The sequence below is a fragment of the Corvus brachyrhynchos genome, unplaced genomic scaffold (genome assembly GCF_000691975.1).
Source record: "Corvus brachyrhynchos isolate BGI_N302 unplaced genomic scaffold, ASM69197v1 scaffold409, whole genome shotgun sequence".
In the NCBI taxonomy this organism is placed as follows: Eukaryota; Metazoa; Chordata; class Aves; order Passeriformes; family Corvidae; genus Corvus; species Corvus brachyrhynchos.
This window is the reverse complement of record NW_008246059.1, coordinates 3358807-3376559: the sequence shown is the minus strand read 5'-3', so window position 1 is coordinate 3376559 and position 17753 is coordinate 3358807. Positions and strand designations below refer to the sequence as shown.

General features: G+C 39.4%; 1 protein-coding gene across 2 annotated transcripts in view; it reads left to right on the top strand.

The window, feature by feature from the left end:
• ZNF407 (zinc finger protein 407) overlaps window positions 1–14691 on the top strand; it is a 338591-nt gene extending 323900 nt beyond the window's left edge. Inside the window, exon 9 of one of the 2 annotated variants that reach the window (XM_017746161.1) lies at window positions 12139–14691. In XM_017746161.1, coding sequence (XP_017601650.1) covers window positions 12139–13490 — 1352 coding nt within the window. In that variant the 3' untranslated portion in view covers window positions 13491–14691. The remainder of the gene's footprint in view (window positions 1–12138) is intronic. The other variant, XM_017746162.1, reaches the window with a different exon arrangement.
• The last annotated feature ends 3062 nt before the right edge of the window (window positions 14692–17753 follow it).

Below are 17753 nucleotides of genomic sequence, written 5' to 3'. Positions count from 1 at the left end.
GGCATTCCTCATTATAGGATACATGGACACTGAACTCCTCTCTGCTCATGAACGTGGGGTTGAGTCATTGACAGGGCATTATCAGGAAAATTGCAATGATGTGACTAGATCTTCACGGTGGGTAAATGGAGTACCTCAACTCTTGGAGTTGACAATAGGCTCTCCTAAGAAATGATAATGCAGTCATTAAGACGTAAAATTGGGACTCAGCACACCTGGGAATTCTTGTGTGACCCTGGCAACACACTTCTTGTTGTTTTTCACTTCTCTGACTGAAAAGTTAGTATAATGCTTTTTTCATTTTTATGGTGTTACTTAGTGTGTTACCAATTGTGAGCAATTCAGGAGATACAGTTTTAGATAGGTGCCATTAGATTTTAAGTCTGTTCTGTTCAGTTTGCATTTGCATGTTCTTTTGCCTAGCACTAGTGGAAAGCAGGACAATTTTATTTTGCTTCCTAATTCTACATTGAAGAAATCAGCTTTAAGCAAAGAGACCTAAAAATTTTGCATAAAATTCACTCTATTGTGAAAGAGGCCCTAAAAAAAAAATAACGTGAAAGAAGAAAAACATTAATTTTGGACTTCTTTTAGCTTGTTCTTTTAGGCACTGATACAATTTTTGTTCTGTGTACATTTTCAAATGTGCATTTTCTTTTTATAAAGAAAATAATATCATTCAAATACCTTTAGAGTCTTTTTATTTCAGTAGAAGCACTTGAATAATGTTTTAAGGGTACTTGGGGACACAGAAAGAAAAGGTGAACCTTGGTGGGTTTTGAAGCACTGGAACATATCCCAAAAGTAATAGCTACAGAATCCGTAAGCCCTACCTGAGACTTACAGCAGCTCTTTCAACCTGTGATGCCATGGGCTGCTCCGAAGCTCTGTAATCTGCACATATTTGAAGTAACAAACCACAAGGAGTCCTGGCCATTTGTCTGCTCCATGCTGGAAGTTAGAAAACTGTGAGCTCACTGAACTACAGTAGCTAGAAAAAGAGTAAGAAGTATTTTTTAAAAAGGTAGCTGAAATAAGAACCTTTTAACAAAAAGTGTCAGCATGAGCTGTTAGTTTCCTAGTGGTTTTGAAAATCAGATCTTCCAGATATCTAGCTTCAGGCTTCTGGAGTTGGTTTTTTGTTTGGTTGGGTTTTTTTGGTGGGGGTGTTATCGGGTCTCCATTTTGCCACATATCACAAGCTTTACTGCTTTCATACAAATGATTGCAAATTCCTCTGAAATTTTGTCTACTGCAACAAAAAAATGTGAGCTAAGTTCCAGCAATAGTAAAAGTGCTTGGGCTCCATTTGTGCTACCACTACGGATGCTGTACCAGGTCCTAGGTAACAGCAGAACGATAACATTCACTGCAGCATGCATTTTGCTATAGACAAGTGAACCATAGTGTTTTCTAACCACTTGGAATCATTTAGTTAACATGGTTTTAAGCATTACTTGTCTTCAGTGGGAGACAGATACGGATTATAAATCTTTGAACAAGTGCTATCAGAATTAAGAGCTAAGTGGCATTTTAAAATATTTTAGAAAAATATGATCATTATTTGATTTTAAAATATTCCCTCTTTTCCTAGTCTAAGTTGGGTCTCAGGAAGGAAAAAAATTAGAAGAGCTAATGAAATGACCTAACAGAGTGGCGGGGGTTGTTTACTAGTCCATATTTGACTAGGATTCGTGCTTCTTATGATTGTCAGTCATTGCAAGTTCATTGGGTTTTAAGACTTAAGGCACCACAATCTTAAGTGAACTTTAGTTCAGAATGGAGATGTTTACAAAAGTTATCTAAGTAGTTCCTGCAGAAGCCCATGTTCCTTTTCACTGAACTGTTCTGGAATAGCATGGATTTGCAGTATAAATGGTGATGAGTTGGGTTAAGTCATACTCTTAACTACTGCAGTCTATTTGTTCCATCTGGGAGCTTCATTACCCTGGCACTTGAAAGTGGACAAGGTAGCTGAATTGACTTTCCATTTCTCACCATGTCTAACCATCTTCCTGCAGTATGACATGAACATTCTAGTCTTTCATCAGAATCAGATTATGCTTATCTAATAGGGACAAAAATTTTCCTCCCTCTCCAGCATTTGCAGATTATGTAGCCAGAATATCTGCACTTAAACCTTCAATATTTCCATTCAAGTCAGACTTCTAACAGTTCTTATTTCACTATTCTGAATATTCTTTAGTCAAGATCTCTCTCCTAGAAAGGTCAAGACTTAATTTAGTTGCATCTGTACCAGAACAATGTGCAGCAGACATGCCTTTGAATGTGCAATCAAAAATTGCTTTGGCCTGTTTTCTTTTCCTGTTTTACATTTCATAAACTCGCATGTAATTTGATGAACGCTGTCATTCTTTAAATTTCTTCAGCATTACAGTTCTCAAGGGACTCCTCTCTCATTGAATATCATTTTTGCATATTTACTTTCTCCACAAGTGCTAGTGTGCAGTAGCACAACTTCAATCTTACATTGTTATTTTCTTATTTAGTTACATTACATCCTGGTTTTCTTTGTATTGATGTTAGCGCTTCCAATTTAGTATTAGCTCCATATGCCTTCTAAATGCTGTTGATTTCTACCTCTAGTTAACCAACAATTTAGGTGGACTTGTCAACACAGTAGTGTGGTATCCAGCTCTTGAACACACAACTTTGCAGCCAAGCGCAAGCAGCTTGGTGAGGAGGTTCTGAGCCCTTTGGGAGAGCTGCAGCCCAACAGTTTACTTTGCATTTCCCATGCAGCCCAGGCACACAGACCATCTTGCAGTTCCTGTATCGACAGTGCTCAGTGACAGCACAGAAAGCACCAGCTTTGGTATCTTCTGTCTTGTTTCATCTACCTCCTGCCTCGTGCTTTCTAACACTGGAAGTGGAAGACAGTTCATTTAAGTGCTACTCATCAGTAGCACTGAAAATATATTTCTGTCAGCAGAAGGGTCAATTACATGAACAGCTCTTCCTTTGAAGATATTCTGGAAATATGCTGCTTCCATCCTTCACCAGAGGTGAACCATGAAAAAAAGACTTTGTCATGAACTTGACCCTTTGAAGTGGTATAAAAGAGTTACCCATCTCTCCAGCCGCTGTTTCCCATCCAACCTCCCAGAACCAGCAAGTACCCCTGCTTCATGCTTCCTGAGTAATCCCAGCATTACTGCTAGGCCTGTGACACTCTGAGGTGAAAAATCAGCATGTTTTCTGACACTCATAATTTTGGGCATGGTAGGTGTTGGTGCTGTCAAGTGCCTCAAGAAGAGTGAGGGGCCAGCAAAGGGGAAGGCCTGTGCACAGAAACTGTCCTATCTATAACCAACCCTATTCCTTCCTCCTCAGATGTTGTTATTTCCCTTGCACTGAGACAGACTTTTTTGGGGTGGGAAATCTGATGTCAGAAGTTTGGGAATTGCCTTCACAATTAATTCACCTTCATCTTAAGCCAGGTACCACTGTGGAGGCAGCTGTACTCGTGACTTACCCTGTGCTGTGGTTTCACATGTAAGGCTGAAGCGTCTAATCATGTTGGGGCTTTTTTTCAAAACACAGGTTGGCATGACCTACAGCTTTCAGACTAAATTATTGTAGTGCTCCTTTCCAGCTGTAGATCTATTGCGAAAATACATAAATATTATTTGCCACTGGCGTTACACTTGATGCTGTAAAAGCAAAGAAATAGATCTTTCTCCACTGAAAACGTGTAAAGTGAAAACTATAAAAATCTCTTTCCTTGTTTTCTTCTTAAACTGGTTGTAACACTCTCTTCCTCTCACTGTGCCAGACTCTACAGCTTAACTAAATGTGTGTCACTCCTCCAGTTTTCTTTCCTATATTCCCAAGCAGGTGAGAGACTAAAAGGAAAATATCAACTGTATGTCAGTGCCTAGATACAAAGCTGCAAAATTTAAGTTATGAAGCTTGCTCTTTTTAGCAAAATCTCATGTTGGGCCAGTATATTCCTTCCTCATTGCAGTTTATTGCTTCTAATCATGTGAACCAGGGATCATTCCAGTATGATTTTGCTGAAGTCCACAAAAGAGAGTACACTCATCTCTTCCAATGTTTTGGACATTGAAACAGAATATTTTTTTCCAGGTTAGATAATGCATTAATTACTTCAATTATTAGATGAGCATTAGCTTTTGATAAAAGCCATCCCATAGACTCCTGACACTTTGCATGCTGAGCGGTCTTGTCCTTGAAGTTACTGTAGTGCACAATGATCAGAACTTACCGCTGATGTTTTGTTAGCGTTTACCAGCAGTGTCTTGGCAGAGGGTGACCTCCAGTACTGTCTCTAAACATTTTCAATTTACAGACTCAAGAATTTTTGCTGCCTTTGCCTCTCATTCTTTTGAGGAGGTCAGCCCTTTATGAATTTGCCACAAGAAAGAAGTTCAAAATACCCTGTATACTTAAACAGCTTAATAGGAATGGAGTCGCAAAGAACATGCGACATACAATTCATTTTAATATTTATAGAAGAAATTCATGTTGTTTTAAGTGTACACAAGCAGCTGCTGTCATTTGGCTATGAGCAGATGTTAGACCTCCGAAAGCTTCGCAGATAATTAAAATACTAACAGTTAGTGTTTTACCCCAGCTGCAGGTTCTGTTTACTGTAAATTTGATTTTAATGGTGCCTCTGTGCAGTTATCGAATAGAGGTTTGTTTTCTACTATACATGCAAAAGTGTCTACAATGAAGACAAATGGTTATTTCCCATAATTTATTCTGGAGAGATATGAATATAGCTGTAACGTAGTTGAGTTTATAAGTGAAATACAGATACGGCTATCACATTTGAAATGGTAGTTTCTGCTGTGTTAACTAACAAAAAGAACTAGGGAAACTTACTATTTGTAGTTATTCCCAAGCGTTCCTCCTAAAAACTGCTGTGCTTTTTAAATGGGTTGAGATGTGCCCTCAAGCAAAGAACAGGTGCTTCTTTTTACTGAAAGGGTGCATAAATCAGAATAGATAAATACAGAGAATCATGATACTCATAGTTGATAGGTATGCTGAAGAATATAATTTCTGCTTGATCATTTAATAACATGATGTGTTATTTTAGGTATTCCTTACAAGTGTCTGTTCTCTTTAGTGCATATATGTACATCAAACATTAGGGAAGGCCAGCCATTTTCAGAATTGTTAATCCCAAGGGCCTGATTATGCAAACACAATGAATAATGCAAGCAACCATGTTTAGTCCCTTTGAGACTATTGAGGCTAACTATGGCAGTAAGCAGTACGCTTGATAAATAAATGTTTATAAAGCCAGGATCTGAATGTATATATTCTTGAAAAACAAAAACTTTTGCTGAGATAACAATGACAAAAAGGGTTTTTCCTTTTCTTGACAAAGCTGTTAGTGTCTGGGACTATCCCTGTTTCAGAAATCCAGATCATTTTCCCTATGAGCAGAGCTTGGGGGGTTTTTCCCCTGATTTTTCTCAAATTAGTTTCTTATTTTTCTTATTATATTGTATGTTCTGTCTGCCTAGGAAACAGAAATCCCTGGTTTGGCCAAGCACAACAAGAACCCCTGGAAATTGGGATTCTGATTTAGGAGTGCTAAAAATGCACTTTCCATTTGCACTGCAGGGGATAAAACAGAAAGAGTGCATCCGAATATCATCAATGTCAGTTGTTCCCAAACTGAGGGCCAGAGTAGTCTTTGAAGCTGGACTGCCAAGAAATGTCCAGGCTGGCTATCCTCATCTCAAGCTGCTAAGCTGCACTGGAAGAGGTAGCTGAAATACTCCAGATACATTCCTGGTGCTGCTTGCCTGTGTAGGTAATTGCTGCAAATGCCACAGAGAGGTTTTTGCTCACACGTCGGAGTTGAGAAGAGCAGCCTGCATGGTGGCAAATAGGTAAAGAGAAAAAGTGGTTTGCAAGAAAACCAGTTGCTCTGCAGGTTAGGCAGCTGTAAATTCTGCATGTTAACACTGTACATGTTTGCCATGATCAGTGGGAGTTTTGGTATGTATATTTCTATTTGCATACCTTCTGTAACACTGGGCTCTACAATGTTCATTTTTGACCTTGAGTGCAGGAAAAGAGAAACGGAATTTTTTCCTAGAGAAGATCTTTTCCCAAAGGTTAACTGGACACTGAAGGAAAACTAAACCAAACTGAACAAACTGCCTAAACACCCCAATTGAATGGCTTGGCTATTTATTTTGGTGGTTGTTTTTTCTTTCGTGTCTTTTTTTGGTCGTTGACATAGTTCTGTAAGATGTGAAAGGTAAAAATAGCAAGCAGGAAATTTCAGTATGTTTTTCAAAAGAAAAAATACGACAAGAGGACTTTCTTTCACATTTTTAAAAAGCTGGAGGACATCTGCTGCGTTTTAAGATACCTTAAATGTTAAAACTTCATCCTTTATTCAAGCAGTTCTTAGAAGACCTAGAAGTTTCCAAACATGATTGAGTGGTTAAGGATGAAACTAGAAGCTAAGGTTTTTTTGAGTTTCAGCATTGCAACATGACATTACTGGATTTTTAAGTATAAAATGAACTATGAACATCATTTGGGATTTTTGTGGTGTTGGGGTTTTTTTTGTTTGGTTGGTTTTTTCAGTAATAATATGTTGAAAGGGAAAAAAATGAAGCCTTGCTGTATTGGTATCTCTTGAGATTTATGTACTTTGCGTCAATGCTGGAATTTTTTATGTCTCTTAGGGAGCTGGTTAAGTCCCCTATAGGTATACTTATTTGTATTGCTTTACAAATATTTGCTGCCTTTGTGGACATAATAGTTGTAGCAGGGCCATTTTGGGTTGCAGATTTATTTCACTTCTCAGTTTGACCCATCATCTGTTCTTTCTTTCAGCAGAAGACATGAATGAGCCTTCACAACCTCTTATTTAGTAGCTTAACTAGCTGGTTTTAAAAATGCTGGCCCATTGCTTGCACATAAAAGCCTTACAAACGATAAAGAACAGTTTTTACTGTGGTCAAGGAACAGAGATCTGAAAAATGCATCTTATCATTATGGCCTCTGAAAATCAAGGAAATCCTGAAGTTATGACGTTATGCCACAGTTCTTAGACTGTACTTAATTAATTGAAGTAGAGATCATTACAAAAATAATTAAAAGAAAACAGAGCAGAAACTTGTAGCTTGGTCAAGGCATAAGTTGTATTACTTTATGAATTTGAAAACTGGACTTACTATACCATTCAATATATTGTTCTGCCATGTAGAGAATAACTTTTAAAATAAGAAAATCAGTTGCTTGTTCAAGTGATATTAGACATAAGGCGAATTTTTTATATCTTTTAAATTCCTTACAGGCTGTATTTAATTGAAGGAAAAGATGTTTCTTTGCGTTCACATTATTTAATATTTGTTGCATTTTAGCAGGTACGAAATGTTTGTTTGTGTCAATATATAATATACCTAATCACCAAAGTATGAAAAATTAAGCATTGCTTAATAGGGGACTATAAATCAGGCCTCCTAGAACTTTTACAGAAAAGGAAAAATAGCTGTTTTAAGATAGCTGTGTAAATGCAGATCATTTCCATCGCCATAACAGATTATTTCATTTATGACTTACTGCTTTGTCCTAAAGGTGCTCCTTGTGAAGGATGTCCTCAGCCCGGCCTCACCACACACAGCCGCTTGCTACAAGTTTTGGGGAAGGATTAGAATTCTAAAGAGGCTGCTGGCTGAGAGCAAAGTGGTGCTTTACATATAATATTAGCCCAGACTTTCCTCACGCATTATGCGTCTCTTTCGGAGACAAGTCTCCTTAATGCCATCTTTATCTGCTACACGATGCATGAAATCTACTTTCTGTTTTAGAACTGCGGCTGACCCCCGACCCCACGAGTGGCGCCACAATGTGACCTTTCTATTGTCATCAGCTTTCATTCTCCTGAAAATTCTATGAATTTTTATTACAAGTTTTTTTAAACCAAGCTGAGGCTTCAACAAATTACTTGACACAGATGAGATGAAGTTGTTGAAGTAGTGTTAGATAAGTTTTACAGCCAGCATGTGTGCTGCTGAACAGTACAAAGCCAGTGTCCTACAATGTCATACACCAGTAACTGCTGAGCCTACTATTGGATAAATACATCATTTTATGGAACATTGATTGTTCTATAAACCCAATGGAGTATTATGCTCTATGATCAAACCATTTAGATTGTGTGTAGAGCACAGAAAATGCCATATTCAGGATGGTACTAAAAGTGCCATTTGTGTATTTTATGGATGTCATTACGGGGGAAACTTCTCTCTGTAGGCCCTGTTTACTGCAAAATTTTTTAGTCTGTAATGACATTTTTCATTCACAACGTATGCCTTCAAGAGAGGGGGCCCTTGTTTTATTTGTTTCATTCGAGTTTACTGCACAAATCCTGTACATTTTAATTAAATGTAAGCTTAACAAAAAAATAAGGTATTTATTCTGTGGGGAACAAATGATGACAGTAACAAAAGAATAAAACAGACACACAAAAGGAAGTCAGGTATTGAGTAAGAGAGAGGGGAAAAGGTACTAAGCCCTATTTGTAGTTTCCCAGACGCACATTAAACATCAAAGCATTTCTTTTAGCCCTTTTTCAGGAGTTTGTGGTCTGAGAGAATTAAAATAACCTGCAAATATGGATTTAATGTCTAAAATATTCTGACATTTTCAAATAAAAAACTAACAGTCACTCAGGACCCCAACTGATAAATAATGGCTCTGCTGAAATGACAGACTTCTTGGAAAGAAACCAATTCTCTGATCATTGCACCCCTAGATATGAAACACCTCCTTACAAATTGTCTGAATATGAGCTCTGGTATCATTATATTTTGTCATTTTAATGCCTATTTGTGTATCTTCTTAATTTGCAATGACGTGCAATCAGCAACAAGTCCACTTTTCCTAATATTAATGTGGGCTTGTATTGCAGCTTATGTTTGCCGTGTCAGCCAACACTTACCCCTTCTCTTTACCCGTTTTTAAGAGGGGGCGAGAGGCAGGCTGGATTTACTGGGACAACGTGGTTTGTTGCTACATACAGTCCAATAATGTGACATTCCTTAAATACATAAAAATTCTGACAAATGTTGTGTTGGATTCCAGTGCTTCATTATAGGAATAGCAGCTAAGCCTCAAAATCTGTTGTTTTCTAAATATCTTCCCTACTTGGCTTTCCACTGTTAAAACAAAAGAAAACCAGTAAAATCTGCAATTCATATTTACCCTGAAAAATCACTAAAATTGAAGTTGATGTTCCCAGTAAATTCTTGGTCATAGTCCAGTTAAAATTTTAAGTTACAGTAGATTCACATTAGTTTAAATGACACTTGAACTTCTACACAGCTCAACATTAATTCATTATAGTTGAAATGGAAGAATCTTCAGTGGGTGAATCTTTTACAATCTGATTGAGGCTGTTACATTTTATAGGAGCCATTTTTCAAAGCAGTACTGACAGCACTCGAAGTTATTAAATTGCTGAATCAAAAGATGGACCTGCAATCGCATTTATGAACTGTGATGGAATAGCTGGGGTTGCACTGAGCTGAGGTTAAGATGTTGGTGTAGTTAAGCTTCATCACACCCCTCAATGACAGCAGTATTTACCCATGTAGTTTACTTTAATGGTCAGGAAGTGGCTTAACTCACCTCTGGATTCAAATAGATTAAGTAAGCAGTCAGAATGGCATAATTATCAGTGCTGCGAGGGATTCACCAGATAGCTCTTCACCCAGGAGACTTCCCATTCAATTGCACAGTAAAGACTGGAGTTGCATGGATTCACAGGCACGGCATTTATTTGAGGAGATGAAAACAGGGCGAATTTCCTTTTTATTTCCCTTCCCCAGCCCAGACCGATACACTGATGCTGCTTTCTGTACATAAATTATTATGATCTTAGGAGAAAGATGTCATGATTTTAGTGTGTGTGCATGTGAAAATTATGATTGTAGAGTTATTTTGATTTTGAAATCCAGTGGAAAATGCATGATTTGTGGAGTTATTTTGATTTTGTGCCACATCATTGCCGGCTCCTCTTTTATCTTGTCAACAAAGCAAGATTCCTGAGAGAACTACTTATACTCTATTATAAAATGTGGAGGAGCTAAGATAATTGTCATTTGATGTTGATTTCCCCTTCCTATTTTTCTGCTCCTTGGGGGGTCATGTGAATGTCAGTGCCTACAGAGAGCACAGGAAAAGTGGGAATAAGAACCAGTCGTACTACAGTAAGCTTACTTCTTGCTTATACCAGACAAAATGTACTTCAATTGCATGTGCCAGATTTTTATGCAGCATCACCTGGAAACACTCTAATGGTTTAAATCATTAATTTTCTTTTCCAAAGATAACCTGCCTTGCAAACTAGGAATAAGAAAGTTGTGTAACATCAGTTTAGACTTGTGCAGGTGATTTGCAGCATTTCAGCTTGACAAAATTACTTCTTTGTGCTTCACAGTACAATTCTCTACCAGAAGCTCTGTAATAGAAAAAAGGATAGGTGGATGGATGGATGGATGGATGGATACCAGTATAAGAGCTCACTCTTTAAATTATTGATGTTATTTTGGAATTTTAGCTTGATATGCACATTAACATAATCAAGTTGCTAGAATCTGCAAGGCACCAAGTACTCAGTCTTGGAGTAAATCAGCTTCTAAGTGTGAACTTACCTTTAAGCAAATGAGTCTGTTTCTTAGAGCCCATTTTAATTCTCTGTGGGATCAGGGTCTGACAGCTCTATGCTTTGAGTGAAAGAGCCCCTTTAGACCAGCTTTAGTATAATTTTCTTGGTCTCTTGAGTTCAATGAAGCACATTGTTCACTAGAACTGGCTTGGAAAGTACAGTGCTAGCCTGAAATTTCACTGTAAGTGTTGCCTTTTTTTCTTGCCTGTTTTTATCCCAAGCAAGCCATGGCATAGCTATTTGCGTTAGTGATAAGATGCTACACCTCTTATTCCAGAGATGGGATTTCAGTTTGTGTAGGTGAATTTAAACGGGAGTGTGGGTGTGGATAGTCTCAGCAGCACGGACTTCATCAGCCTTCCCAAGGTCCATCTATCATTAGACCCTCACCTCACCTCGTTTGCAATGTCCAGCACCCACTCTTCTCTCTGTGTGCCCTGGTTGTGTCCCAGAGCTTGCTCCCAGCACATGGAGGAGCTTCATGGGTGCTTCTGGATGGCAGTGCCATGGGGAGACAGCTATGGATAGAGCTGTCCTTCCATGAATGTCCACAAAGCTGGTCACAGGGTCCTCTCATTTATGTCTTCCCAAAAAGGCGCAGGCCCTGCTTGGAGGTTGATGGCCTTGACCATGTACAGCCTTGGGCACCATTTGCCTTGCCGAAGCTTTATTGTTAGTGGTGAGAATTGAGAATGAAACCTTCAATGACACAAAACCAAACTGGGTGGCACAGCAAGCAGTTGGAATATGGAGGTTACAGATATTACAGTTTGTTAATTGATTTAATGCAGAAATAATTTAAGATGTGTGTTTGGGATTTCTCTGGATGAGATTTTATAGAATGTCCTGCTTGGGGTAAGAAAACTACTGAGTGTTTTCTCCAGGTAACTGGGCTAGTGACTGAGTCAGTCACATGTGCTGGAGAAGGTGCTGGATGGAAAAGGAAGGGGAAGACAATGTCATCAAAATGACAGCATGGCAATCACCTCACCAACAAAAGCAGGGTATTAAGAAGATCACAGGGTATTAAGAAGATCAGCCACAGTTTTTCACACCAAGATATGTTTAATGTAATATACAATCCTGAAATTCATTACTGAAGTACTGAAATATCACCGATAAGGTCTTCTATAACAGATGTGTTAATGTCTTTTAACTGTATACTGTATTTATCTGGGCTTCTTTTATACAGAATATTTTTAAAGACACATTTAAATTGTTAATAAGCTGCAGAATTGTTACACTCAGCAATTATTTCAACCTGTAAATATGTTATTTGGAAAACATGCAAATCGGTTTTGTTCATTTGCTTATTTTATCTATGTTTTCTGCCAATGAAATTTTAAAATTGTCAAGGAATTTTTTTCCATTTAAGCTACAATTTGTTAAAGTAATGAACTGATACTTGCCATGATACCACGTTAACAGCGTATTTTGTCTTGTAGGCATTGTGTCCAAGTCCTATGAGTGCCGGCTGAAGGGGCAAGGAGCAACTTTTGTGGAAACCACGAGCCCTTTTACCGCGGCAGCACTGGGAGAGGTTTCTCCAGTGAAGGAGAAGACCTTTCGGGGCAGCAGGAGACAGCCACAGTCGCCCGAAGAAGTTCAGCAGTTCATAATTATTCAAGGCTATGACGGCGACTTTGCCATCGACGCCTCCGTGGAAGAGACAGCAGCAGCCACCCTGCAGACGCTGGCAATGGCAGGGCAGATGGCCAGGGTGGTCCACATCACAGAAGATGGGCAAGTCATAGCCACAAACCAGAATGGCTCCCACGTGAGTAGTGTGGTTCCAGAGCAGATCCTGACGGAGCAGCTAGCAGATGGTGCCACACAGGTGGTGGTGGTTGAAGGAGCGGGAGCTGACATGGAGGAGGCTGTTCAAATAGACACAGTTCCTGACTCCAGTAGCACGGTACTGCAGCAGATAATACGGCAAGAAGTTTTAGATGCTTCTGAGGCTGCAGTCCATCCTCCAGAGTCCTCCTCAGCATTAGATGCCCTGCTTTGTGCTGTGACAGAGCTGGATGAAACGGAAAACAAATCTGGACTCCTTGACAGATGCAGGTCTGGTCACAAAGACTTCTTGCAAATGCCGAACCCAGAGGTGCCCAGCATTCCCAGTGATGCAGAGGGACAAGAAATACAAATGTTCCATGAAGTTCAGGAGACTCAGGAAGATACCAAACCTATGGAAGTAGTGACACGGGTCATGCACCCATCAGCTCTAATTGCATCTCAGGAGAGAGCTCAGGCTGCCTTCAAGAATGTGGTGCAAGGAGTGTTGCAGTTTGCTGTGTGTGACACGGCTGCGGCCGACCAGCTCATGAAAGAAGGTGTCACCCAGGTCATTGTAAATGAGGAAGGAACTGTGCATATGGTAGCTGGAGAAGGCTCTCAGATAATTATGCAGGAAGCTGGTAGCCACACGCTCAGTGTCCAGAGCGAACACGTGGATTTAGTGGAGTCGGATGGGGAAATATCACAGATTATTGTCAGTGAAGAATTAGTTCAAGCCATGGCTCAGGGTTCTGATGGTGACTTCTCTGAAGGTGCAACGCACTACATCGTCACAGAATTGCCACCAGACATGCAGGATGAGCCTGGTGTGTACTCACATGCTGTGATAGAGACAGCTGGGCCCCAAGACATTTTGCAGGCTGGTACTGCTATAAAAGCAGACACTGTAGCCCCTGATAGAGCAAGAGAACAATTAACAAGCATGGTCATTTATACAGAGGGTGGCTCACAGGTAATTCAAGGCCAGAGAGATTATAACAAAGTACAAGAAGCATGAAGAGCTTCACTCGTAGGCTGGGTGCAGAGCAGAGCTGGATATTACCAGAATCATGGAGGCACTGTATTCATGGAATGTTTTCTGTAAAGCCTTCTCAGTAGAACCTCCTCCTAGCCAGGTAACAAATCTGTACCCAGCTAACAGGAGTTCACTGAAGAGGATAATACAATTTCGTTACAATAGCTCTAAGAACTATTATATGGCATTATTATAAAACAAGAGTACTTGGGTACAAAACAGGATAAAAAGCCCCCCGCCCAAAGTAGGAATTGTTCTGTTCAGTGCTTTCTTTGTTGATTTTTTTTTGTCTTAATATTGTTTTTTCTCAGGGTAATTCCCTGCCTTCTGTCGTTTTTGTATAACATAATCACAAGAGTAAAATAATTGCACTTACATGTACATTTTGTGAACAGATAAATATGCAAAAAAATACAAACCCCACAATAGCAAGGTGAACAGGTAAGCTTACATACAGTATTGGGTGCCCTTCTTCATTTTAAACTAGAACAGGTGTCATTTTGCTTTCTAAAATCTTACTTTAAAACATGCTTAGCTAAAAATATGTCATCAAAACAAGGATTTTTTTGCATCTAAAATGAAAGTTTTCATAGTACTTTACTCTTTCATAGTAACACATAAGACTTCCCCTAAAGAAGAGCTCTAAAAAGCTACACTTCAGAAAATCCTTGATTATACATATTCGGGAAGAAGAACTTGATGCCTGTAACTTCCACTTAATTTTAGATGAGAGTTCTACATAAGAAATGTGCATTTTTTGAAAAAAATATTGTCACTGTCAGTGTTTTGCTTTTCTTCTAAATAGTGCTTCATATAAATACCATTTTGCAGTTCATTTTGTGAGCTTCTTCTCAAATGTTAGGAGGATTTTTTAAGAAAATTCTGACATTGACATTAACAAGTAGGGGGGAAAAAAAGGTGACCTTGTATTTCTTGCTTAGTCCAGAATGTCAGTTATTTACTTGTGGATATACTGCAATTGTTCAATGCAAGTTCATGTTGAAAAGATCTGTTTCATGATAAAACTGCTTCTGTTTCTTTAGAAAAATTGTAAAATATAAACTGGCAAGGTTTGGGGATTTTTTTTTTTGTCTTTCAAATAAAATGTTAGCATTTAAATGAAGCATCATGATTTTTAATATTAAACAATAAACAGAACTGGCATTCAGCAGGAGCAAACGAATGCTATCTGTTATGTCTGTGCATTTTCTCTTTCCTCTTTTCCTTTCTCTAGCTTGCTAGATAGATAAAGATAAAAGAATCTAATTTCTGAAGTGTGCCTCATGCATGCTTAATATAATTGTCTAAGTGTTTAGGGTATAAGCCATGCTGACTCTAGAGATAACTCGGTTTCCTATCATGTTTAATATCTTAAAATTATCAACTGTAAGAAAGTTGGGGTGGGGTAAAACAATAGTTCCTTCCTGAAGCAACTGTTTAAAAATGTATTTTCTGATAGGGCTGCTGAGAAAAGGTGCTTCATTCTGGGGCTGTAAGATCCTGCTGCCTCTTCATCTCTTATTATTATTATTATTTTTCAAATTTTCCAGGAGTTGAGGTTGTGTCTTTGTCAACCCCCCAAAAAAGTAAATTTCAAGTTAGACATCAAGATTCATAATTAGGCGAGTTTGACTTGCTCATCTTTCTTAAAAGTGACAGGCTGTTCACTTACTCTTAAATACTGTCTTCAGCAAACAGTGACAGGATCAACTCCCGTTTGTTATCAGGAAAAAGGTGACCTTTACAAAATGATGGCCCTCTGCAAGACTCTCACAGATGTTCAAAAAACTGAATGTTTTTCAGTGGAAATATTTCTTCTTGATCATTTCTCCTGTTAACTGTAGCCCTGTGGTCTTGCAGCTTGGATGCTAATTCTTCGCTGTGCTTAGTCCTGTATGGCTAACCTTTCTGCTGCAGTACAGGGTGTTGACACTGACATGCTGCAGTTTACCATTTGTGATTTATTTAGGATAAATATGTCTCAGGTGGCATTTAATCCTTCATAAAACCAGTGTAGCCTGCAGTGTCAAACCAGCAATCACATTGTATGCACAATGAAAAGAGCAGACCTTTGCATAAAAAAAAGCCCCAGTGGTAGATGTTCCTGTGCTTGGGAGCACTGGAAAGGATTCACTAACCTACCATGTGCTGTAATTACCTGGGAGCACAGGTTAACGATACTTTTCTCTGAGTGCAGCCTGATCAGGAGAGCTAATATTTTCCTAGGGCCTTTTTTTTCTTCTTCTTCTTTTTAATGTGCACTTTAAAGTTAACTTATTAGTGCCCTACAAATGTAACATTAGAAATCAAGGGTGACATTCGTTCCTGTGCTGTCATCCTGCTTAAGGACTCCATGCACTGTCTCAACCCTGTGCTAAGATGCTCTCTGCCATACACTGAAAGTTGAGGCTGTGGCAGATCCCTTCCAGGGCCTAGGAAACATGTCTCTGGCATTTGTGTCCCCCCTGTGCCAGAGCTCCTGGCATTGTCCCATGTCATAATCTGGGAGGAGATGAGCTGGATTGTTCTATGGATCTTCCAAGCATTCCCATGCCTTCTGCCTTGGAGAGCAGGGAAGATTAGGCAGCAGAGGGAGGCACTTGCAGTAGAGCAGCACCTGAAAAGGCCCTGACCCTCTGAGAGCCATGCATGGTGCTGGTGAGGTGCCTGTGACATGTCCAGAAGCAGGCTCAGGAGCTGCGGCGGTCCTTTGCCACAGGCAGCATCCACTGTCAGAGCATCGCAGAACTTGTGTGGTGGATTTAGGAAGGTGCCCAGCCCAGGCAGCCGTTCACTACAAGTGGGTTTTGCTGTTTGGTTTGAATACCTTCAGTTGCCTGTCTCCAGGGGATTCAAGGGCTGTGCTGTAATGGAAGTGATTGTTGAGGGGGCAGTATTCCCATGTCAGTCGGTTGTCAGTCAGTCCCATGTTCTGATGTTCTGACTGCCAGAGCCATTGACTTAATTTTCTCTTTGTTATCCATTCTGAATAAGCCTTAATAAAGTTGGATTATACTGTGACAATGCCAAGCAGGTAAAAATGTAAGTATTTAAGAACCACTGAACTAGTATGCAGGGGGAAAATAAATAAATGCCACATAAATTTAAAACCAACCAAAACAAAAACAAAAATAAAACAAAACACCAAAAAACCCAAAAACAAAACCAAAACCAAACCAACCAAGCTAAAACAAACCCCACTAAAAGTCAACCAAAAATCCTAAGTGAAGACAGAGAAAGAAGAGGTATTTCCAGCAAGCAGTTTCACCTTCCATTTCTTAAGAGTCAGATACCCACCTCCTGAGGCAGTGTATCCTGGCCTCTGAATTTAGGCTCCATCTTTGGGGAAAAATGGGAGGTAAGAGATAGCTGGAAACTATATTTAGAGAAATATTTCCTATGACAAAAACAAAAGAAAAGAACCCAAAACCCAACACCACCTAAAGGGCCCACAGCAACATACCATTCTGCCTGACTCCCAGCTGCACTCTGCTGTGGAAGTGAGATGAGCCAGGGAGTTGATGTGCTGTGGTTATGCACATGTGGATTGTGCATAGTCCTGCAAGCACTGCTGTAATTTATAAATGCTGCTTTAATACCAGGAGTGTTAGCTCTAGATCCCAGAAGAAATACGTATGTGATTTTCGTGGACAGTGGATTCAGCTCATGTAAAAGCTTGTAGGAATCTCTGTGTTAAAAGTTCCTGTGCCTTGGGCTGGCCCTGAGCTGAACCTGTGCTTGAAATGCAGGTGAGTCCCCTTCAGAAAATCCTGGGGATTGAGAGATGGGGCTGGAGCTGCTGGCAGAGCAGTACAAGGAGCTGGTGGTGTGTTAGGCAGAGGCCTCGTAAAGCAACCTCTGGGGCTTTTCTCCAACTTTCCCTGCTCAGTAGGCTTCCTGAGCACAAAAGCTGTAAACAGAATAAAGAGAGAAGGGTGAAGACTGAAATTTGAAACTAAGTTAGTTCAAGTGAGAGGATTAAGTAACAGAAGAAAAGGTCATTCATTTGGCAAAACAAAGAAGAGCTGTGAGTTTTCACTTATTTTACTGAACAATATTAGCCTATAATTTAAGATAGCATGTGGCTCACTCAAACAGGCTACCCCCATTCTATCTTGTTGAAGAATACAATTCGTTTTCTGCTCCTCTAGGGTGATATCATTTTATATGAAGAAAAAAGTTAGCTCAGATGGCAGTTATATGTTTCGGAAGCACCTTCTAATCAGGGATTGGTGATTCATTATT